Here is a 25,189-nt window from a genome sequence, read left to right as displayed (position 1 = left end):
TGGAGGCGTGTGGAGGCGCGTGGAGGCTTGAAGGCAGGGGCGGTAGCAGGCAGGGGAGACTGCTAAAATTGTGCATCATATTCGAGCTAAACAATCCATCCAACAACACCTATCATTCAATCATGTGACTTGTGTTCTTGTCTTTTATTGGCCCTTTGGAATTTGGAGCCTGTGTAGAATGTAATGCTGCATAGTGAATATTCATGGGCAGTTTGGTCACCAGGCTTCATGCGAGCAGCTTCTTTTCAGAGGGAAAAAATGGTGCAGGGCAACATGGTACCATTACTTTATTTGTGACGTTTATCTTTAAAGTTTAAACTCTGAAATGCTGGGGTTTGTGTACTAGATCCTTAATACGAATGACAAGAGGGACGAGAGTACTCCCCTGATCAGCATAAAGGGTTTGATCGCAGGCTCAGTAAATCTTGGTTGAGGGATTGAGGAAACAATAAGAATTGTTGACTCCCTAAGAAAGTAAGAAGAATTAGGAGAGGGCAGCCCCGAGTATGCTACGCGACATGCTCAGCTCCCACCGCGATGAGTCCTGCTGGGATGTTCAGATAGTGCAGAACAAAGGGCATTACAGGGTAGAACCTGGATTACTTGAAAAGATAGAAGAGGGAAACAAGTGGGATCTTGTTTAACAGGGGCTTTAGCTTTTGTTAAATTTGTGAATATGTAACATATAAACGAATGCTAGTTGGCAATTCTTGCTCTACTAAACAATCATCTTGCTCTCACTAGGCACATGCTTTGGATATGACATGTAAATATGTAATGCTACCACTCAGGGCGATATCACTGATGATCAGTGACAATATCACGTGATAAAATGCCAGACATTCTGGTATCGTCCTAACCAGGACCTTAACAAAGTCATGTGTGAATGTGAGCCGCTCCGTGCTTCTTAAATTCAAATAGTTTAAAATAAAGTTAGCACCTTCATGGTGTTGGGTTGTATTTGTTTGTTTGTTTATAGAACCCGTCCCCAATCTCGTATCGGAAAATGACTAAACTCAGGTCTGAGTGTGAATACGGGTGGTACCTGCAAGAGTGTTCATTAAGCATTTAGAGTTCTGTAAAACTGCAGTTACAATTGTGCTAGAGTATTTTTAGTATATACGATTGGTATCAGATATATATCCCTACATGCTTCCAAAATTTGTAAAGCCGTCTTACATACATATCACATTACACCGGAGCCTACACAGTGCAATCTCCTCCAGTCGATCTGCGCCGCGTATGTTTATATAAGCGCGCGGCGCAGACTGGAGGAAACCACACTCTGCAAGTTCGATCCAGTGCAATGCTACATGTACGTACTACGGCTTCATCTCCAACTTTCTGCACAATGTACTGGAATGTTTTGAAGGAAAAGAAAGAACAAAAAAAAGGTGATATATATAAATAAAATCAGCGATTTAATGTTAGCCTTAGGAGGGTAACTTTAATTCCCTGGTTTCTAAAATCAGCTTTTAAAAAAATAATAATAAAGTATGTAACGTCGATACCAAACCGATTATTGAGCGATAATAACTGAGTAGTTGATTCCTGGGTTGCGGAGTCATTTAGATGTTCCAGTTTTCGAATTTGGTTCTTGTTCAGTTCTTGACCAGAAGTGTCTAATGAAGTAAGTCAGACAAGCAAACTCTTCCTTTAATGCTGATATAAGTCGTCTCAATCCCAGAAATTATGAATGATGACCCAGTGTAAAAGTGCAGAAATCGGCCGAAAATAACAAAGACTAAAAACAGTTAAAAAGTGACAGGATTCAAACACAAGGAAAATTAATAACTTAGAGCTTAATAAGGAATATCTTTCTGAGAGGGTGAGAGGTTCTTTAATTAGAGCTAATGATTAAATGAGACCCACTAAAGGTACTAAATTAACCGGACTGCTAGCAAGGAATCGAGAGTCGAGTGGGAATAAAAATAAAAGCGGAATAAATTTTAAGATAATGAAACAGAAACTGAAAGCTAAAATATATACCGTTCTAGAATGCCTCCGCAAACTATTGCTCCTTTGTAATATGCACGTGTTAGTAAGTGTAGTAAAAAGATAAAAATAATAAAGCTTTCTGAGAGGGTGAGAGGTTCTTTAATTAGAGCTAATGATTAAATGAGACCCACTAAAGGTACTAAATTAACCGGACTGCTAGCAAGGAATCGAGAGTCGAGTGGGAATAAAAATAAAAGCGGAATAAATTTTAAGATAATGAAACAGAAACTGAAAGCTAAAATATATACCGTTCTAGAATGCCTCCGCAAACTATTGCTCCTTTGTAATATGCACGTGTTAGTAAGTGTAGTAAAAAGATAAAAATAATAAAGCTTTCTGAGAGGGTGAGAGGTTCTTTAATTAGAGCTAATGATTAAATGAGACCCACTAAAGGTACTAAATTAACCGGACTGCTAGCAAGGAATCGAGAGTCGAGTGGGAATAAAAATAAAAGCGGAATAAATTTTAAGATAATCTGGGTTGTATTTATGGTTAGTACAAAACCATCTTGTATTGACTCTAACTGGCACTAACAGGATGTTGTTAAAACACTTGGTGTATGTTGTAATATGTTATCATCAGCCAATACCCTGCGAGTTATTGGTAATATAATTAATGCAATCATCGGAAGAGAACCTGCATAATGTCACGACTCACGATACTTACTTCAACCTTCGTACATATTCGGTGGGTCTTGTTGTTTTTTGTCTGTTTTTTGGCATATTTATCAGTTAGGTGACGAATACAATGTTTCGCAGGTGTTGGAGCTATTAAAAAACGAAAGCACTGGATGGCAGTACCAAGGAAGTCGCATGGTTGATTCTACACAGTGCAATGTTTGGAGTTATCCGATACACAACAGTTGGATTGCTGAGATTGCCTTCTCCGTGTATGTTGTACTGGACTTTTTTTGTAGCGGAGAGCATAAAATCTCTGTATTATATTTAAGACACAATCTTGTTAATTATATTGAGGGTCTCGGGTCTACTTAGTTTTAAGATGTAACGCGCCTCTTATTTTACATTGAGTTTGCTGCGCTGCATTTACGCGCAAAGTTTGCGCGTTTGTTATGTTTGCATGCATGTTCGCGCGTTCTTTAATAGTTTAATATTATATAACTCAATCGATATAATTAACAGCATATATGGAGCGCATGCGCTAGACCTGGATCATGGATCAATCTTGTATGTTAATCATTAATGTTACCCACCAAGACGCACGCGTTGGACTCGTCGACGGTCACCAAGATCAATCGTGAAAATTATTTTCTTAGAACGTGTTACTCATCTCAAAGAAAGTCTGAACAACAATATTTCTAAGGGAGAAGATACATCTACGTCAGAGCAGTTACACCAACAAGCTACAATCTGTGCTGGTGTCGGTTGACTTGTATCGGATTGAGGCCCGGGCGGATTCTTTACCAGCGATCTCTTTCAGGATATCCGACTATCAGATCGACAGTAATCCAGGTTTAAATATTTTTGTGGAGTTTTATTTTCCTCCACTGTCGGTCTATTATCTGGTTGTATATCATGAACTCTTCTTAAATTTTTTTAAAACTATGTTTTAGTCACGAATCAACACACAATCTTTCAGCTCATCATTTTAACTCTATTTGTTCGCTCTAAGGGTCAAGGGATAAAAAATAACATTTTCTCGCAGTTTCAACAGAGTTGCTCTACGATACGTCAGTGTGTTACGAAGGAGAGAACTCCTGTGTCATACAGTTCAAACTCAACATCACATTCCAGACCTTACATAGGATTGGTCTGGGAAATGTTAAGAGGGTTAGTTTTATTTACACAAAACTTTGGTATGCAATGTTATTCTTGGGTGGCGTTTGCCAAACCCCAAAAATAACACAAATGGTAACAAACGCCGTTTGTAGAAACTAGAAAGCACTGTGTTAACTCACCATGTTACAATTTTGAATTAACTTTTTAGTACTAACTTTTGATATGACTGAGTACGATAATAACAACCAATGAAATGTTTTAAGACTAACTTCACCCTCAGGCAATAGTTCAGTCAATCGCCTCAAAAACAAAAGTAAAAGAGCAACAAATACACCATGTCTCTCTTTCCCCAGTCCCTGCCTCGCAGTCTCTCGTGTCTCTTACTGTGTATCATGGCATCGGCAATGACATTCTTGCTATTCAACGTACGTTTAAAGTGGTTTATCTGAAAGATCGATGTGATCGTTATTAAAAACCCACATTTATCGATTTTCCATCGCCGTCGTTTTCCAGCTAAACAATCGATTACAAAACCACGGTTATACAATTAATTGATGCTATAATATCTACATCATGTAACCACTTTCAGCATTTCAGAAATCATTTTTTCAGTATTTAAAGATCGGATAAAGACAGCGATAGATAACAATATGTATGTTACATTTGCAAATGAGAATTCTAACCAGATTCAAGTAGCGTACAGTGTCAAAGATTCCCTTGTGTTTGACTATCAGATTGTCAATACTCAGCATTGGTCCGGTAATAAGAATTATCTTGTCTATTTTTTTGGGAATTGTGTGGCCGTTATAAGTTTCTCAATTCAAATTAAATATTAAATAAAAATATGATAATCAGTGTCTCTGACAGTTTCAGTAGCAGCTACTATCAGTCTGTGTATTGGTACGCTCTTCATTGGTATTATCCTGGGCGTACTTTCTATTAACTGCTGGAAAAGGTTCGTTTCTTCTAACATTAAATTATAAGTTGCTTAAGTACCCTTATTTTATCAATCAACCCATTGTAGAAATTAGGAGAAACAATATTTTGGACCTGGTGATTGTCAGTTGTGGGTTTTGTTGGAAAGAATATGTAAAACACTTAATTTCAATAGTAAATATCTAGATTTGTGTCACTTTTAAATGTCATATTTATTTTGTATGTATATTGAATCTAACTATTTTACTAAAGTGATACTCGGAACATATAATATGTATACGCGTTGGTGTGTCCGTACATACAGGGTGTTTCAAGACTCGTGTCCAAATTCTGAATGGCCCTTAAAATCTAACAAATAGGTCAAACAGTTCGATCTTTGTTTTAAATTATACGGTAGATTAGATTTTAGATTATACCGTAGATAAATTATTACATTTCAAAATACATATCAAAAATAAACCAAATATTTCATCAACTTTCCAAACCAAAAAATAGGTTTTGACACGATTGTTCAAGAAATAACTATAATGTAAGACCTAACAAGCATTGCATTCCCAAACCGATTACATTTAATTGTCTCCTTCATAAAATAGAAAAATTATAATTTCAAATTTGAACACGAGTTTTGAAACACCCTATATGTAAATAATAAGTGTTAATCACTGTCATATGAATCTGTGTCATCAGTGTGAAAGTCGTCACTGTCATATGAGTAATCGCCGTACGAATAACTAATTGAGTCTGTCAAACTAATTGCAGTTTCTTCTTTTGTTGGGTTATTCTCCCCGAGGTCCGAGCTTGCCACGTTTTTCCAACTTACTACTTTGTCCAATCCCGAGTGCCCATTTTCTCCTACTGCTGTAAGATCGGCATGATTATCATCTATTTCTTCATTATCGTACGTCTCTGGATCATCTTTGAATATCTTATTCTCAAATATTGTTGATCCGTGAAGATTTCCAGTGAAAGATCTCTTGCTTAGTCGGCTGCTGTTTCTAAGCGATGTATCAACTTGCAGTGAGTTACGTCTCATGCTTGTCTCTCTACTTGCAAGGGGAGAATTATTTCGGTCATTCTGTCGGTCAATGCTTCCGTTCCGACTCAGTGCATCGTCTGCACTAAAAACATCAGGCTGCATTGTACTCCTTCTCCTGATGGAATCTCTGTCGGTAGCAGCGGTTGACCTGAAGGAAACATTTGGAACTTGTGAGAGTCTTCTTTTAAGATCCAAATCGTCGACAGCTTTTGATAATCGTCTGAAACTTTGATTGACGTAGACCAGGGATCTTTGTGCTATCTCCTTAAACACTATCTTTCTGACATTGTTGCTTCCTCGCCCAAAGTACGCGGTACAGTTATTTTTTGTACAAGCTGCGTCGACTGCCTTGCGGACTGTGCGGGACCCTTGGAAGAAGACTGTCGAATTGTGCGGTATTTCTTCCTCAAAGGGGATTCTTCCCGAGATGTATCGAACTATATTCGGATGGCTATTTTGAGAGTTGAACAGCTGTTCAGGGCTCATTGCTTTTCTTGAACTCGTTTTCAATGAACCTTGGTTAGCTTCCGACCAAGCCTGCCGTATCATGTTTATCTTATCAGAGTTGGCGAGCACTATCTTGAGATACGTATCCTCACGAGATACTATCTGATCCACAAGCTTTCTGACCCAACTGAACAGGAAATTATCACCAGTACTCCACAGTATGATGAGCTGGTTCCCTCCAGTAAACCGGTATTGTATCGCGTCTAGGAGGTAGTTGATACCAGACCCTGTACCGATCAGAACCACTGGCCCGTCACTTTGTAAACCTCCTGGCAGGGTGCTAAAACAGTTGGAAGATTTGCCTGAAAAGCACTGTGTTTTGCTTTGGCAGTTTTTTATCAGCTCGGACATTTCACCTGTGTACGGTCCGTACGCCTCCAAAACAGCTGATGATTTGTCAGCATCTGCAATTCTACCTGTGTGTGAGGTGCTGTCTTTCTTTGAAAGAGGGTACTTTCTTTTGTTCCGATAAATCCTGATCATGATCCCCGTGTTCCAACCACCAGGTACATCTTTTAACTGGACGTGTCCCCTGTTTTGAAAAGCAGTGAAAGCATGAGCGTTCTCGGACAGAGAACTGTCTTTCAACTTGAGGTAAAAGTTTGGTGCTAAACTTTTACTTGGATGGTGTCCATCCGATTTCCACAGCAACACCATGTAATCTTCTCCAAGCAAAATCCTATGAAATTGTGATAAACTTGCATCTCCCCAGTACGCGAAAATTACTTTGTCAACTATCCAAACCACAAAAACGGGAATGTTGAGTAATATGGAGTGTGGATGAGTGTGTCTGCGGACTATATCGATACAGAATATAGCTGCCATCACTCGGTGAACGTGGATGGCTATGTGCCATTTTCTAAAGAACCAATAGTAACTGAGAGGGGCCATGACTCCGAATATGATGGTGATCTCGACAAGCCTGAAACAGTCATCATACTGAAGGCTCATCATTTTTGCGGTGGCGTTAGCATCTTTAAATCCCTGTGGTTTCCGTTCAGACAGAGGCCATTCCAAAGTTCCGACTAGTATTTGGGCACCAAATCCATGAAAAACACAAGGAAACAAGATGCTCCACACATGGAACAGCATCAGGACGACCATGGCTACACCATTCCAAATATGCAGCCTCAAATTCGCGTTCACTATATTGCTACAATCAATCACATGTTTGTTTATCCAGGAGGAAGACAGCCAACTTTCAACAGTCCTCAACCTGACAAACAGCATCAAGTTCAGCGCTAAGATAGAGAACCGTCCCGAGACTCTGGCTAAAATATCGTACATCTGAACGGACCAGGGTCCATCAAGAATACCGTCTATCTTGTCTCCCCCTGCACCTCCTCCTCCGATCTTGAAGGTGTTTTGTCGCGGCCAAACGTTCCATGTAAACCTGTCTACACATGCCAACACTACCAGAATCACATGAACAATCCACATAGCCGCCTCATAACTCAAGAAGGGAACTCTTCTTTTCTTCTTGATATTTCTCTTAGTTGCAGACTGGGGAGACCCTATTTTGTCCTGGTGAAGATGGAAAGGGGACTTACTCTGAGAAGAGGGGCTCTCAATGATAGTCTCAATACCACGTGATAAGTCGAGCGTGTTTGGTGCATCAATACTTATCTCCCGTGAGATGGCTAATGTGTTGGGAGGTCCTGGAAAGACATCAATACCTATCTCGACCGCCCCGTTCACTACTATCTTATCCGGGCCATGTTCAGCTGAGGCTCTACTGGTGTCCTGTTCAGAACCTTGTTGCAGTGTGAGCTGCTGTATTGGAGCACGTACCAGACCCTGTCTCCGGGCTGCTGGCATTTGTTAGGGCGTGTCAAGCTGGTAGTTCTACTCAGCACACCTCGTCTCTGTCGTTGTAAGATTGTGAATGCTGTATCCTAGATTTATATGTATATATAACAGACTTAGGAGTTATCAAACTTCAATTATAAGAATTAATCAAATATTATCAAAATGTATTAAATATTCAGACGCACTAATTTATTAAGTATCATTTCAATTCAAACAAAGTTTTAATGGATACATCTTGCAACAGTTCCATTACTGTATGCAATTATAAGATGATTTCTAAATCGACTAAAGTGTCGTACGTGAAGTACAAAATTTTATTCAAATTTGTCTTAGGCTGGTACGTATCAATAAAAATTAAAAGTGTAAATGCTATAATCAAGGAAAAAACGCCGATATAAATAGATAATATCCGTACGTGTATCTTTTAAAAAGATTAACGAGTAAGGAAGTTGCTACTACTATATAAAGAAGTAAACATAAACAGCTTTGGTCAAGTCTGTTCATTATCACGGATGTGATAAAACAACAACACTTACTTGATTTTTGGCTATTCGATCAATTATTAAGTTAAATAGTACTGTTAAAAAAATAACTTAATTGAGACGATGTTTTAATTGCCACCTGAGGATTCGTTGATAACTTAGTTACGTGGAATTAATTATTCTGTTTCAGGAAGAAGAGTTCTGCCACAGAGGGGGGTTCCTCCTACTACCGCCGCTTCAAGGACGAGGAAATTGAAGAGGTAGAGTTCAACAATGACAGCACTAACTTATGAAACACAAGGAAATATTCTCAACGCTGACTACATCAACTTGCGAAACATTAGAGAATATTCTCAACGCAGACAGTATCAACTTGACAAGCGTGGAAGAAAATGTTGTTGAACATGCTTTTTGGATTTAACGTTTGTGTTTTATATGAACTTTGCTAAAACTCCGATATCTGTATTAATAACTACGTTTATTTTGAAAATACTTGAATTCATCAACCTGGTTGATTGATTGGAGACTGGCTCATTGACCTGTAAAGTATACCTGTAAAGTATTGTATAAAGAATCCACAGGAATCGTCGACTAAACAGTATACATATTTCGATCGGTTTTTTATGAAATTATTTAACTATTCAATAAATGCATTAAAGTTTAAAATATATTTAATGCCTGCTAAGTTTTAGTGATGAAGGATTATGAACTGAAGTTTAATCAAATACAGAGTTCTGCGCTGGCCGCTTAAATTGTTTATTGTAATAATATTTAATTATTAAAGAAACAGACTGAAGTCAATGGGGAATTTTGTTTTACATAAATAAAGATTTGGCTAATAATATTGAGAAACGAAATAATGGTTGAGTTGCTTAAAATCTGATGAATTTGCCTTTTTTGACAGGTGTTATGATTGTTAATGTTTTATAATAATATTCTATTTGAGTCCCAGCCATAGCGCCTGTGGCTAAGTGCAACTCATGAAGTGGCCAGGAAATGCAGCTTTAAATACACATAATGCAGCTTGTATGCAGTTATGCACACCACATATTTTCTATTAGAAGCGAGGAGAAACTGTACTGTCTGCAGAAGTTGTCCATCTTTTACTGTTTGGGAATTTACAGTTTATAAATACATTTCTTCCGAAGAAGTCACTTTGTCGGAGAATTTTTGACAAACTCTCTACACAATCATTGTCAATTTCTATAATGTTTCTAAATGAATGTGAAATTGGCCCCTGGGCCCTGGTGTGCCTGTATAATTGTACTGGAACTGCGCTTTGTGTTCCCGATTAACCGATCAGCTTACACACAAAAGCAACGACAAGTCAACTGATGGAGCAGCATGTGGTTTCTCCTCCGACATAATCATATGCTGGCATAAACAAGCCAATATTCCAACATTGTAGTCCTCCTCTGTGTCATGGGACCGTTCACATATTACGTTATCAATTGTGTGCAATTCATAACCCCCACCCCCGGCCCCCAAACCCCCTGTAATTACCTTTGCGCATAGCTATTTTGTAAATATAACACTAGCTCATAATTATTTGGAAACCCCCACACCTCTGTCACACTGTATGATTACGTATTGTGGGAACGATACCTATGGATATCTGCAGCATTGATCCCTTAACGTGTTCTTGTACTGTTAATAGTATACTTTATAGTAAGCGTTATACTTTTAGTATATGTTATACTTTTGAAAAACTTTGGGTAGTTGGTCGTTTAGCTCCGGACAGTCTATGCACGGTCCCTGCACGGTCCATGCAACAACAAGAGAACACTCCATGCACGGTCCCTGCACAATGAACACTTGATGCACGGTCCCTGCACGGTCAGTCCCTGTACACTCCCTGCACGGTCTATGCACGGTCCCTGCACAGTAACATATGAACACCGGCTAGCCACTTTTTTAATAACAGCTCCTCAACTTCACATTACCAAACCTTCACATTACCAAACTTGGTGGCTACTAGCCGGTTAGTAGCCGGCTAGTGACCACTTTACAAGAGCCGGCTATTAGCCGGTTTGGAACCTCGAGAAAGTAGGTCTGCTTTAGAGCTAGTGACCGCCTAGTAACCGGTTAGTAGCCACTTTGTGGTCACTAGCCGGCTAGTAGCCGGTTAGTAGCCGGCTAGTGACCACTTTTTAAGTGCCGGTTAGTAGCCGGTTTGGTAATGTGAAGTTGAGGAGCTGTTATTACAAAAGTGCCGGTGTTCATATGTTACTGTGCAGGGACCGTGCATAGACCGTGCAGGGAGTGTGCAGGGACTGACCGTGCATCAAGTGTTCATTGTGCAGGGACCGTGCATGGAGTGTTCTCTTGTTGTTGCATGGACCGTGCAGGGACCGTGCATAGACTGTCCGGAGCTAAACGACCAACTTTATACTTTAAAGTATACATTATAGTATACTTTGCGTCTACAGTGTCTGAGTGAAGTTAGCAGCACCGACTTGTTTCTCGGAGACGGGCAGATTTGTTTTGTTAGTCACGTGACATGACAGCTCAACAGCTTATTGGTTGTCGTTGCTGTCCAGTGATTGCAGCTAATCGCCCTCGTCTGCTTCATTCTAGAATGTTGTAGTGACCCCGGAGGCTATTTTTACTTGGAGGTCAAGAATTCGTGTTATGTTGAATAATGCTGTGTATAATTATATTCTGCAACTTTTTTCGTAAATTATGAAGGAAATGTTTCACTTGTCTTATGATGTATTCTTATTTTGCTCATTCCACATTCTTTCACAAGAATAAATTCACGCAGACAATGGAGTATTGAAAATTATTGCATTTTAACGACTTCTCAGTAGTTCCTACATATCCTCTATTACAGTTGACGGAACCATGGATTATCTTTTGGGTTGAAATTGGGGATAATCAAAGAACCAAATAATCATAGACTTTTTCTCAGGCTCAGAGGATTTATTATCTAATGATTCTTATTCGGAGTTATCATCTGAAATAAGTTTTAGAGTCTCGTGATGCAGTACGCAGCTGTGAGTATAACATTCGTTACACATCACATGCTATCTCACGTACTGACCTGATAACACGTGATAAGGTGGCCCACGTGCTCAACAAGCAAGGTGACCGTTACAGCCATGTGTCATGTAGAATTAGAAAATACAAGACTGTATTATGATTATTGCATATTGTGTCATAATGCTTCACTTTTAAACTTAACGTTTAACTACAGTTACTTCGACTCGTTGATCATTGTGACCGTTTTTAATCGCACTTAAGCGTTCTTGGTGAGCGGATGTTACGTTTTAGTTTTTTTTAGTTCGTAGTCCCAAACTTAGTGAGTTAGAATTAGATTTACTGACTCACTCCTTTGAGAGTAACGTATAATGTTACAACTATTAGCATGGAGTTGGTATTTACGTTATGATATATACCTTAAATTTTGAATTTGAAGTTAAGTTGGCAGTGGTTAAGTTAATTTGGCAGTGGTTCACACTCTGTTGATATCTCTTTAATGAGACTTGATTGAGGCCTCTCAACTTCCCCAGTTGAGTGTGTCCCACAACCAAGCTCATTGCCTAGAAGTCCTGCATTATTATAATACACCTGGACATATGTGGCATGTATAAGCTCTTTAAACCAAAACCAAAACCAAAAAAAGTTCCATATTGACCATCCATCTAACTGTAGTAATATGTGAATAATGGAACCTGACACTGCGAATCATCAACAAGTAACATTTATTTTAAAATTTAATGCTCCCGTATTATATTTATCCACGGATTGGATTTTAGATTTTAATTGTCCATTTTCAGTTGCACTTTTATAAGTTTTAGTCTTAATATTTTCCGCGTAAGCACTATGCATTTTAACGTAATTTTAATGACTCCAATAAAAACAGTCCATGCCATGAAAATGTGGACAGCCTGATCTGTAATAAACTGGCAGAATAGCTCGCTCTCTACATACGATACCTCCCCGGAGTAAATTAAGTGCTGTTGTCCTGGTAACCATGATGCTATACTGTGTAAAGCTCATCTTTTTCGAGTTTCTTGCGATCCTAATTTCTTACATGTTGTCCTGGAGATTTAGATGTGCGGCTGTTTAATTTGAATCCTTTTGTTTTTTCGCTCTAAACTAATAACTGCTTCATACACATTACACAAATGCATGAAGCGATAATTCTCTTTAAGAGATATGACAAATATTATTTTGCTTTGTTGGTTGTAAGTCATTCATTAAGAATATAACCGCTGTTAAGTTTAGGCTCTCCAGCCTATTTGTCAATCTTATTTGGCCTTGCTATTAGTATTAATGCTGAGACTGACGTAAATTTAAAAGGGACGCTTGGTAGACCTAATCTAAATTTACTTGACATAATTTAAGAAATTACCTAAAACGAAAGAAAATTTTAAATTCTCTACGCTCAATCTCAGATTTAATCTTATGATTTAACATTTTGTATTATTACGTAGTATAACATTACAAATTAAGTTGTAAGTGCCACAGCGAAACGCTAGAAACAGTAACCGGTCGGTAACCATGGTTCACTATACAAATCCCATGGATATTATTTCAACTTCACCAATATTACAGCAGGACAATGACTCGCAAAGTGAAGCTCCACTGCTACTTAACCCTCACTTCTTAATTCCTTCATTCTTATTCGGTCATTTCATTCGCTTCGTCAGCGTCAAGCGTGGCTAGTGACTAGTGCCAGTGGCTTAAAATGACATCAGTTGCACCGCGATTGTGTTTCCCAAAAATCACAATTTTGCGTAAAACTTATAAACTAATTATTTGAATATTTATTGTATCTTATTCTTAATTTATTACTCCAAATGGCAGTAGCTTGTAGCAGGGTTAGATAATAAAGAATGGAGAGATTAGCATACTGTGTTGTTATCATCAGTGACACCCGGCAAGAACTTGTGGAGACGGTCACAGAGGCCATCTGTCACACTGAGTCATGTATTCTGGTAGGTAACCTAGTAACCTAGTAACCTAGTAACCTAGTAACCTAGTAACCTAGTAACCTAGTAACCTGGTAACCTAGTAACCTAGTAACCTAGTAACCTAGTAACCTAGTAACCTAGTAACCTAGTAACCTAGTAACCTAGTAACCTAGTAAACTAATAAACTAGTAAACTAGTTATAACTAGTAACCGATTACAAGAAGCTCCCACGCCAGGTGGTCAACCAATTGCAATATTTCATTCCCGGACGTTTTATTTTGAGTAAAATTCTGTTCCACTAATTTAAATAAAGATGCAATTAACTTGTTTCTTCCATATCTAAACAGTCGTATTACTAACTCCACTTCTCCCCAAGGTTCACGTGCACGCAGATAAGGGTGCGGAGAGGATGGTGGCTTCCTTTGTAGGTTCCCCCGAAACAGTTGTGGAAGGAGCTCTGAACGCTGCTGTTATCGTCCAGAGGAGTGTTGACATGAGGTTCCACAAAGGTTAGCATTTTATAATTAACGCGGCGAAACTGAAACCAAAGAACTTATAGTTATATGTTTTAATGTTTCGGGAAATTTAAATGGATGATTATGATTCGAGAAAAGAAATCTGCGTTGATTTGAATCGAATTTAGATCTTTTCTGATATCACGCATAAACTTACAGCCAGTGAGCCAGTTTCTTTTATACAAGAGACCACTTAACATGTGGCATATATTCAATGTTTGTTTCACTTACATTTACTAACTCCTGCTTTCCCAGGACCCCTGAACCCAGTGGGAGCTTTGCACGCTGTGGTGTTCACTCCTTTTAGCAACATCGGACCTCAACAGTGTGAGGACATCGCCAACACTTTCAGCCACAACCTCGCTGATCTTCTTGAGGTAAGTTTATTTTAATGGGTGATACTCGAAAATTATTGGTTTCATGGAAAGACCATCGACGAGTCCAACTTGGCGCGCATCTTTTTAGGTTATTAATCTATAAAGTTTATCATCCAACTTTTAAAACATTTGGTTTGTTTGAAGTTTGGACCTTAGTTTGGAATATCTAGAATATCGGTGTTCAGTTTGTGCCAGTTTATCAGTTTAAACCCTAATCCTCCAGGTGCCAGTATACCAGTTCAACTGCTCCCCTATAGAAGATGTGGGTTATGATGACCTGCCAGCTGCTATCGAGGCTAATGAACCAATATTCGGACCGAAAGACTTCTCTCCCTCTTGGGGAACTACTCTTGTTGGTGAGTTTTGAAGCTCTATCAAATGAGCCATCTTGGAAAGGAGGACTGTTATGAATTAGAATATATAAATTGCTTACCTTTTTAAACAGTAGAGCCATTTTTCATACTGATTCTGTAGGTTTTAGGACTAGAAATTCCTGCTCTCGAGGATCATCATATTGAAATTATAATCTCCCTCAGGAACGTCAAGGAGTTACTTGATGTTCAACGTTAACGTGATGGGAACACGTGACCAAGCCAACAAGATCTGCAAACACCTCAACAACCGCACCGACCTCCGAGCTAAGACCGTTCTGTTAGAGGACAGTGGGAATGCTGTTATCGGATGCGAGGTTTGCTCTTGATCCTTTGTTTGTTAACCACGATCACGAGTTTGGTTAATTGATTCATATATAAAAGAGTTTTAGTCGACAGTTTGCATGCTTTCTTCCTAATTTAATTTGTATTTAACGTCAAAAAATTGAAATGATCTTTTTTCAGATTCTGGATTGCAACACTTGTGGATTGAACGATGTCATGGACACGATAAGAGAACACGCTAATGAACAGAGTATCGCTGTAGTTGGTAAGTTGTTTTTTAAATATAAAACAAAATAATAAGGGATTAAAAATGAATATGCGTTATAGTGGTTATAGTGGTTTTGTTTGAAATCTCGCAACTGTTTTGAATTTCATTGTACAAATGTTTGCTGCAACAATCTGCAACGCCCGCAAAAGTGCAGCCCTCTGCTGCGCATGCATATCAATTTGGATTGTCGCTATGAGTATAATAATAATCTTAAAATCTCTTCAGGTAGTCACATTGTGGGTAGCATCCCGCTTCAAGCACTGATAAAAGCTGCAGATTATTATATCGAGAAAGAAAACGTTTTCCTTATGAAGGAGCAGCAGAAGTTGAGATTCGTTATTGACAGACTTGGACTAAACTCTGTGTCTGAATTCAAACCAGAATCCAAGGTTTGTACTTATTATAATTGCCTTAAAAACAATTTTTTTTCGATTTCCACTTTTCCGTTTTGAGATTAAATCAATTCACTATCAAGTATCATGGAAGTTCAATAATCAAAACATGACTATGGCAATTGGCAATAACAAATTGTACCTATTTCTCGATATCTAGACTGATTCTCCTTCATTTGCAGGTAATAGAGTACGTGCTAGGAGTGAACAGACACGGGCCTCTACAAAGCTCAACAGTTCAGCAGTTTGTTGAGAGTGTGGGTTCCAGAACCAGCACCCCTGGAGGAGGAAGTGTATCTGCACTCGTAACCGCACTCGGTCTCGCTCTCGGTTAGAAAAGCAACATAATATACATGCAGCCTACTACTTTCAATTGGGGAGGATATTCAGAATGCAGATCAGACAACTCTATTTTCTTTCAAGACAGCATCTATCTCATTACTAAACAATCTCCTCTCTCTCAGGTCAGATGACAGGATGGATGACATACGGAAGCAAGAAGCACGACTCAGCCGAGAAAACAGTCACCTCAATCCTTCCTGTCCTTCACAAAACTATCGACCAGATTACTCCTCTTATTGACGCTGACGCTATGGCTTTCAGCAACTATCTCGTCGCTCAGAAGATGCCTGCGGTAAGTGATTAAGATAATGCTTCATTTCCAGCATTAATCATTATCAAGTTTCGATTTCAACACAGGATATAGTATTATATTTAAATATTAATTTTACCAATACACACAAAATCAGGCCAACGAAGAGGAAACAGCCCGGAAGCAGGAAGCACTTGAAGAAGCACTGCTGACCATCATTCACGTGCCTATGAAAATAATGGAACTGGGATGCAGTTGCTGGGCTCCACTGGAGGATCTGTCTACTAACTATAATGCTAGTCTTAAATCTGACTTACAGGTATGTCTCTTGAGGATGCTTCAAGTGTTTGTAGGTGTTTAACTTTGGTAAATGTTTATAAGATAGCATTTAGTTTAACAAGAAGTCATCTTTTATCCCTTTGTCAGTAGATTTGAATTCGATTTGAAATGAAATAAAGTAATGTAAGCATTCCTTATTTCAGGTAGCAATCAAATGCATCGAAACAGGAATCTGGGGAGCATATAAAACTGTAATGATAAATCTAGATGACGTTTTAAATGACAAAACCAAGCAAGAGATAGCGGCCAAAGCAAGAAAACTTTTGGAAACTTCCGAACTGATGTCATCTCGACTTCTTGCAGCACTTGAGAAATGATTATTGTCTTAGATTTGAGACTGTCATTGCAATTTGTTTAAAGAATATTGAAGACTTTATTTTTTGGGGTTCACATAAGCCTAATTTGATCGGATATTGGGAGTAAAATATTTAAAATGTAAATATGGATTAAATTGTAAAATTTTACTTGAAAATATGTATTGACGATTGCTTGTATGTAAAGATTATTTGATTTATTTTCGTTAGTGTTCTGAACATTAACAACACAGTACATATTGCGCTCTAATTAATCTGAAATATACTGTTCAATATAGAAATACTTGATAAACTACTGTCCAAAAACAATCCCGAGCATTTCTGATTCTCTACCCGCACCAAACCCTAATTCTAAACTTGACCAGCTTCAATGTCTCTTGTGAGATCTTCTGGAAGTTCTGACTTCAGTTCTGACTTCAGTTCCACCAGAGAAGTTACCACCAGAGACCACGTGGGTACCACCTCCACCACCACCGGATATCATTTGCATACCATCCGATCTGACCTGCATGTTGCCCATGTCACCTCCGTGCTGGACGTTGTGGGAGCTGGCGGAGCCTGCTACTCGGGCCCCACTGGATACCTTGGGGGTTTGTTACATGATAGAAACAATCGACACATGTTTGGTAATATCAGCATGTAATGTTACTCTCCGTTACTCAGCCATGTATCTTTGTAAAACTAAAACGGTGGATATTATTTTTTTCCATTAAAGGCAAAAACTGTTCAAAAACAAAAACCTGAAAGCTAGTCAAAAGTGGATGCTCGCACCGTGAAAAAAATTTTGATACAATTACCTGAACTGATAGGACAAAAACTTATCGAAAATATTGGTCATGATGGTAAAGTGGCTCGGGAGGAATTGGGCTGCCACACATTCCACACTCGTTATCAGAATGGTGCTGGAATGGTTGAACATTCATTTTAAAATAATTTTGAGAAGATTTTTTTCTTAGATAGTTAGATGATTGTCTATCATAATTCACTTTGCAATGGGAAATTTGGCGATCAATAGTTTTCATCATAATATGAAAAGTAAACACACGATAAAGATATCCGGTCAGGCGAATGAAAAAAAAAGAAAGTATTATTTTGGAGCAGAGTGCAACTAACTGCTTCAAATTTCATGATAGATGTTCCATCATTGATGGTTTAGGGTGTTTTATGCAAACTTTTATGGGCGAGCTTTCGAGTAGATTTTTTAAGATTCTATCATAAAATAAAAAAGAAAAAATTACTGTCTCAATGACAAGGAATGAAGATATCTTCATGAGAAAGTTTTCTTAAGCAGAAAGGTCCCTGAAGGATGGGCTTTCAAATTATGCACATGCATGATGCTTCACCTTTGTATCGACAAATTTCACAATATTTTTCGAGGACTTCTTCACTGGTGATTGTCCTATCATTGATTTCCCCTCCTAAATCGTTATATCGTCAAAAAAATGTTATTATAAAATTAAACGGAATTAAAGCATGATTATTGATAATTGCCTCAGCCACTAGCTCAAGGTTCTGAATATGCAAAATATAATTAAAGCGACACTAATAAAAACATATTTAAGGAACTAACCACATAACTGCCTCCACTGGGAGCACCATGTCCACCAGTATGCTGAACCGTGCCTGTCTCTACACGAACATCCACTCCATTGTTGTATCCAACGTCTACAAACTCCACATCAGCACCTCCTCGTGCTCTGGATCCACCTCTGGATCCTCCTTGAGATCCACCTACAGCAGAGGAACCTCTGTGTCCTCCATCCTGTCACATCACAGTAAGTCATGAATAATGAAATACACTTCTATATGCTACGACTATCAGACGTTACTGTATTTATTATTACTTATAAAGTGATACTTCTGATGATATGATCAACGATGGATTATAAAAATGTCTGCGCAGTTTAATTATTTACCTGAGCCCTACCACCTCTACTTCCAGAGGCAGATCCGGAACCACCATGTCCTCTGGAGCCTCTGTGACGTCCAGACCCACTTCCACTTCTGGAGGAGTGACTATGGCTATGAGACGAAGAAGAAGATGAGGATGACGAAGAAGAAGAGGAAGAAGAAGAGGATCCTTCTCCATCAGAGTAGTCAGCAGCACGAGACTTCCTCCTGCGTCTCCTCATCCGGTGACCTCCGTGAAGGATACAGAACCTGGAGCACTTGTTAGGTAGATCTGGTATTGGTCTGTCACTTCCATTACCGCCCAGAGCAGCCCAGTCGGCTGGTCCGAATGGTATGCCGGGTCCGTAGCACTGTCCGTCAGGACCGTAGTAGAGTCCATCAGGTCCAAAGTAACCTCCCTCTGGAGCTCCGTGTGGGATTCTGTATGGAGCTGGAGTTCCTGATACAAAGATATTATCAAATCAAATTGCTGATTTAGTATCGTTTTGCTACTGATTTTTACTGTCAATAAGGATTTATTTCATGGACTTGATTTTCAACATAGTTCAAAACGTATTTGTGTTGAAGCAACTATCATACCACGATTACACCCTTGATTTTGCTCTTAAATGATGATATTGATGATCTATGCTCCTACCTTTGCCGTAAGGACGCCCGTCAGGACCGTAGTAAGTACCGTCAGGTCCAAAGTAGCCGCCATGTGGTGCTCCATCAGGGATAGTCCAGTAAAGCCTATCAGGGCCGGAGTAAGCACCATCACCACCATAGATCGGAGCATCATCATCAGGAACATCATCAGGTCCCATGGGTGTTCCGTCCATAAGGGTGCAGTCGGAGATGGGTATCCTGTACTCTCGTCCCTTGAAGGTGACCAGGACGTACTCGTCTGGATGCTCAGGATCTCGTCTGATGTAGCGAGCGGGGATGACTTGGATGTCGTCCTCAATTGGCACGAAGTAGACGATTGGAACACTGATAGGAGTGACACTGTTCATGTGAACACTGTATTTCCTGCCATTGATGGTTACCTGGAACATACATGATGTTAAACTTTTATAATAAACTAGGTGTTTGATAAGAAGAAAAACTTTTATCTCGTGTGTTATCCCGCAGAAATAAATAAATATGTTTAACTAGAAGATATGGTCAGATTTGATAAAAACATCTTGCAAATTTTCAAACTGACCTCCATCCAGCCGGGCCTGTTAGCATCAAATTTACACTTGCTAGCTGGAACTGTGTAGTCCTGTCCGTTGATTGTGACCTTGTATCCCATCACAGATTTGCCTGAACACAATCATCAAATTATACAACCTACGCGGAGAATTTCAACTTAAGAATGATCTTTTATACTTGATTTAAAAATTTGGAAGGTGTAAGTAGATGGTGAAGTGTTCTTACCAGTAGCAGATTGTCCAGGTTGGATTTTAGCGCACAATGTATCAGGGAGCTGAGCATTGAAGTCCTGGTCATCACCCCTGACGATAATACACTCTTGAGGATCTGCTTCACTAACCATGTCAACCTGGAGAGGGAATAGAGGGGTTAACGTTAATTTTACCAGGGCCAGCAACAATACAGATTTATTTCATTTTTGAGAGCAATTTACTCGCTTCTGAGTCGACTAATAATCACTCTAAAGCCATATCTGTTGGTTTTGTCAGGATAAGCTCTTACCCCATCATCACTACTATCAATATCACTGTCACCGGACATCCAGAACTCATCTTCACTATCGTAGTCGATAGAGCAGTAGTCTGGTGCGTAACTAGTGGGGTAGTCTCCAAGGTAAAGGATTCCGTGTTTTGGCACCAGGAACTTGTTCTCCTTGAATCTGACGATGAAGTAACCTGGTCTCTGGAAAAGTGAGCATTTATAGAAAACATTTTTCTCAAATAACTTACGGTAAACCTATTTTATACAGCAAAATTCAGATGTTGATTTGGAGGCCAGCATCGGCATGATGATGAAATACTCAGGGTATTTCTGTGAAGGATACTTACTCTGGGATGATCTCTGATGTCAATTCCAGTGACAATGAATGGCAGGCCGTCCAAGTTGACAGAGTAGAACCCAACAACATCATCATCAAAGTCATCACCAATATCTTCCACTTTGATGTAGTATGTCTTTCCGTAGTAGTTGACCCTGAAGTGTAGAATAAATTACTATGAGCTTTCTCTTCTCAAATAGACATTTTAACTATCATATCTCTATAGCTTATTATAACTGTATTAGAAGAATTTCATCTTCCAAAAAAGACCCCTACTAACTTGGCGTATCCTCTTGGGTTGGTGCAGTAAGTGATTTGATCCTCTGGTACCACGACATCAGTTCCGTTGATCCTGACCTTACGACTCTAGTGGTGCGTCTCCTTTTGATTATAGTGGTTGTGGTGGCGTAGTCATCAGCGTCCCTGATCACTTCGTCTCGTCCGTTTACACTGGCATCACTGTCGGAGGTGCTGTTGTCTGAGGATCCGTCACCGTTTCCGTCGTCCTGGTCGTGATAAATTGTATCGAGACCAGAAATTTCGGCTCGTAACGATTAAAACTTGACTTAAAACAAACTACAAACTTTCAAAGTTTGGCCATTTACTCAGCTACAGCAAAGTTATAATATTGGAACGAATGTCACAGCTAAAAATAAAGCTTCTCAGGTATCTTACGTTATCTCCAAAGCCGTCTCTTCCAGTGTCAGGTTCAAGGAGGAACTCTCCCAAGAAGGTTACGTTTGGTGCGGTGACTGAGTGCTCTTTATCGTCGTGTCTAATAGTGAACATGTCGGGGTTTTCAGTGTCTCTGTCTATGTCCATTCCTAATCAAGAGCAGAGTTTTAGCCCTTTATGTGAAGCTTTGAAATTGTGATTATTTGGGAATTATAATATTTGCACTAGCTGTCAGCAATTGACTGAATTGACATAAAAACACGCTAAACATAAAATATGAGCATTTTTAGAATAAAGCAATATACAGGACATCCTAGAAAACAGAAACATACCCATCTAAATTGCAAAATAATGTTAACCGAACTAACCGCTGATAACGAGGAGTTGGTTTTCGAGAAGACAGGCGTAGTATCCGACAACAGGGGCGTAGAAAGCCTGGTGGACAGTCTGAGGTGTGACGTAGTACACCAGCTTGTTGTATCTGAACCTCAGGTAACCTCGGTGTTTTATTGACGCCTGTAGAAAGTGAGGGTTGTTAAAAAGGATAGATACGAGCTGTCTTATTGAACATCACTAATGATAAAGTTGAGAAATTCAAAATTCGATGCTTTTAAAAACTTAAAACTGCTTGAGATATCGTGAGTTTAGCTTTAAACCTTGATCCTATGATGAGGCATAATGATCTGGGAACCGTTCAACACAATCAGATAACACAAGCAGTAAGACACATCAAATATCTCCAGTTTGGGGAGATCGTCCACTCTTCTCCTAGGTCTCTTGCTCTTCATCCTCAAGTTACCTCCTCCCATCTGACTGATGCGAGCTCTGTTCCTTCTGGGCCTGTTGAATAGCATCTTGTGGTCGTAGGGCCCTTCATGTCCAGGCATGACGTCACCTTCGAAGTCAATATAATTTATCGGTCGCAACTTAATTTCCCATAAAGTTTGCAATTTATTAGGAGCAAGCCGACCAACATTTTAAGTTAAAAGTTCGGAGGATTGTGTCTCTCTTTGAACGTTAGTGAGACTGCACGAAGGACAATACAGCGCACTCTCTATTCTCTAGGTTTGGACAGTACCTACCAGCATGAACAGATGCACAAGAGATGGTGTATTCTCCGCCGTTGTGAGTTACAGAAAACATGTCATCATTGTGAGGTCTGATGTCTGTAAAGGGTACGTTCTCTACTTTTCCGTTTACTATGCACCTTGAAATATAATCGTTAACATTTTTAATGATTGATAATTTTTTAAGACATTGAAATGGTTCATCACGAACTTATAATGTTAGATAACAATCAATGTAAATTTGGGGAAGTATTCTGAAAGAGATCTCACTTGTACAAGTTTCTGACAGGTTGAATGTTTCTGCATCTTACTTTGTTACTCACTCCATTGTACTGGAACTTGATAAACCTTCCCTTCAGTTTACCAGAGGAGAGTACACTGTACGGCAAGGTCACTGTCCTGCGACCCATCTTTACTCTGAAGTAAGGGTAGAAGTTGATGATACCAGAGGTTGTACAAGCGGCTGGTTGGGCTATGGAGACTGCACGACGAGGGGAGGGTGACCTTGCTCTGTCACTTTGGAGGACGGCGATCTTCTGAAAAGAAATGGAAGTTAGTTACTAGAGGGTGCTATGCTGAGGGACATTAATGGAGAAGGTTTTTGAGAAATTATATTAATAATACCCCTGTTGAAAATGGTCAGTCAATTTGAAGACGATTTCAAAACTACAAAATCACAAAATTATTACCTGTGAAACAACCTCAACCTCATCAATCTCAAACTGATTGTACTTGATGTTGTACTTCTTGCCTCCCCGCCTCACTGTGTAATACCCAGGTCTCTTGTGCTCGGTGATTTCATCCCGGTGAAAACTCTGATGACCCCCATCAATCATCACTTTTACTTGCCCAGTACTGGAGAAAGAGAGTCCACCACTGCCTCCAGCGTGGTGAATCTCGTAAACTCCTGGAGGGAAAAGTTTTAACTTTTTCACAACAACCAAAATATTCATTGAAACTTTTTGATATGTTTTTGACAGAGATCATAAATCTGCGATTATATATATATTATACAGGGTGGGCCAAAAGTCAGTGTGCAAACGTTGGCCTTAATAGCTCAGTCACTGAGTGCCCAATTGAAATACTTCCTTCTGGTATGACTTAGTACCACCACTGGTTCGAGGAATTTGTCAACTCGAAAAATATTCGCGTTCATTTTTTTCAAATGGAGGTTCATTTTCACATTTTTTTGATAGTTTGGATAATCGGATCAAGCTAAATGTTATTGAATTGTGTTTGGCCATTCGAATTACGTTTGCCCTGAAAGAATGAGAGTTCTAGCTTCTCAGATGACCGAGATATGAAGCATAACAAGCTTGTTCATTACGTGTGATCAGGTGATTGGTTTACCTAATCACGTGATAAGGTGACCCCGTTAACTACCCCGTTAAACATTATGGGAATTGTTAAGGGTGCCCAATTAAGGTGTCGTGTCACATAATCACCCAGTCAATTTGTTAACGAGATACACAAAATGCTTGTTAACTTCGTCATTTCTAATCCGTTTTGCCTCATTTTTTCAGATCATATGCAACATTTGATAATCTACCGTCTCTAAAAAAATTAGGCGTTCAGAATTTTCAGAGAAAACAATATAGGTGTTTTAATATTGAATGGGCGTGGTCTAAAATATTCGAATTTTCAAATTTTGACGACGGAATCCTCGAACCAGTAAGTACAGTATGAGTATGCCATCTGCAAAGCAACAGCTCTCAAATATAAAACTCAGCGGAGGTATAAGACCAAACGTTTGCACACTGACTTTTGGCCCACCCTGTATATATATTCATCTAGACAAACTGCAACCATTAACCGTACGTACCAGTATCATGGAAAGCTGCTCCAGTAAGGCCCTCCGAGTAGAGATCGCCGCTGGTGTCTTCCTCAGATTGGTACATCTGAGACTGGACCATTGCATGGCCACGGCCCTGAAGGGTTATGGGAGTTAATAGATGATCTGAGGTTGCCGAGTGGAAAGAGCTGCTAGTGTCCTCATCCGAGGAAGACACCTGAGGTTCAGCCAGAGAGAGGTCCCGTCCCTGGCAGGACATCACGTTATCATAGTGTGTAGTTCTTCTTTGTGATTATTTGCAATGTTTTAAAATCATCTTGAAACAACAACGGTGATAATATCATGAGTTGTATTTCAATACTAACTGGTAGACTAACCTGGCCGGGTAGGACCTGTTGACGGGACGATCCTTTTCTTCCCATCTTCCTATAATTAGTTAAGTTTAACAATGGTCAAAGTCCTTCAAATAGGGACAGCGGATGAATAAATTCAGTACCTAATGGGAATTATGGAAAAGTAGTTGATCTAAAGTCTGAACCGGTCGTGGCTGGAACTTTTACATTAACAACGAATGATATGACAAAAGGATAAAATGGTAAAATGGAATTTGCAATTTTCAGAAGGTTTAAATCGTTCTGAAAATGAACGCAATAGCAACATTATTCTTATAAATGCCTTTGTACTTAATATCGAATAGGAAAATTGTATTTCGATTAATCGGTTTAATCACTTCCGGGAATGAAATCGAATCTATTATTATTTAATGCACGCCAAGCGCTTATAAATTCATTATTTGTGGTGGAATGTAAGCTGAGCAAGTAACTTATTTTCGTATCTGCTAAAAAATAAGCCAATAGCCAATATCATGTACTTAG

General features: G+C 39.2%; 2 protein-coding genes across 4 annotated transcripts in view; one reads left to right on the top strand and one right to left on the bottom strand.

Moving 5' to 3' along the window:
* The window catches only part of LOC134821331 (formimidoyltransferase-cyclodeaminase-like), an 82,269-nt gene extending 65,158 nt beyond the window's left edge, over positions 1–17,111 (top strand). The window contains exons 2-12 of one of the 3 annotated variants that reach the window (XM_063832066.1): positions 13,317–13,447; positions 13,800–13,932; positions 14,194–14,315; positions 14,539–14,671; positions 14,852–15,003; positions 15,152–15,236; positions 15,465–15,628; positions 15,814–15,961; positions 16,096–16,265; positions 16,381–16,542; positions 16,706–17,111. In XM_063832066.1, coding sequence (XP_063688136.1) covers positions 13,346–13,447; positions 13,800–13,932; positions 14,194–14,315; positions 14,539–14,671; positions 14,852–15,003; positions 15,152–15,236; positions 15,465–15,628; positions 15,814–15,961; positions 16,096–16,265; positions 16,381–16,542; positions 16,706–16,879 — 1,545 coding nt within the window. In that variant the 5' untranslated portion in view covers positions 13,317–13,345 and the 3' untranslated portion in view covers positions 16,880–17,111. Of the gene's footprint in view, positions 1–2,756; positions 2,888–3,318; positions 3,468–3,660; positions 3,786–4,014; positions 4,160–4,346; positions 4,494–4,601; positions 4,690–8,694; positions 9,903–13,316; positions 13,448–13,799; positions 13,933–14,193; positions 14,316–14,538; positions 14,672–14,851; positions 15,004–15,151; positions 15,237–15,464; positions 15,629–15,813; positions 15,962–16,095; positions 16,266–16,380; positions 16,543–16,705 lie in introns of those variants that run through there. The other 2 variants (XM_063832067.1, XM_063832065.1) reach the window with 2 other exon arrangements.
* Positions 17,112–17,117: 6 nt separating this feature from the next.
* Positions 17,118–24,736, bottom strand: LOC134821408 (uncharacterized). The gene is made up of 17 exons (XM_063832149.1): positions 24,692–24,736; positions 24,345–24,450; positions 23,212–23,429; positions 22,793–23,058; positions 22,538–22,662; positions 22,112–22,350; positions 21,824–21,971; positions 21,456–21,604; positions 21,138–21,286; positions 20,791–20,935; positions 20,465–20,644; positions 20,189–20,312; positions 19,974–20,074; positions 19,425–19,815; positions 18,793–19,226; positions 18,447–18,638; positions 17,118–17,459 (listed from the first exon to the last, which is right to left on the bottom strand). The coding sequence occupies exons 1-17, from the start codon at positions 24,734–24,736 to the stop codon at positions 17,244–17,246; spliced, it is 3,228 nt and encodes a 1,075-aa protein (XP_063688219.1). The 3' UTR covers positions 17,118–17,243.
* Between the last annotated feature and the right edge of the window lie 453 nt (positions 24,737–25,189).

This window comes from Bolinopsis microptera, chromosome 9 (genome assembly GCF_026151205.1).
Source record: "Bolinopsis microptera isolate Bmic1 chromosome 9, MBARI_Bmic_1.0, whole genome shotgun sequence".
Lineage (NCBI taxonomy): Eukaryota > Metazoa > Ctenophora > Tentaculata > Lobata > Bolinopsidae > Bolinopsis > Bolinopsis microptera.
This window is presented reverse-complemented; position numbering and strand designations above follow the sequence as displayed.

Coding starts and splice junctions, on each gene's coding strand:
- LOC134821408 (XM_063832149.1), bottom strand. CDS start 24,736: ATGGGAAGAAAAGGATCGTCCCGTCAACAGGTCCTACCCGGCCAG. Junction 21,605..21,823: donor CCAACTCCTCGTTATCAGCG/GTTAGTTCGGTT, acceptor GCTCTTGATTAG/GAATGGACATAGACAGAGAC. Junction 19,816..19,973: donor ACAGGCCCGGCTGGATGGAG/GTCAGTTTGAAA, acceptor TGTATGTTCCAG/GTAACCATCAATGGCAGGAA.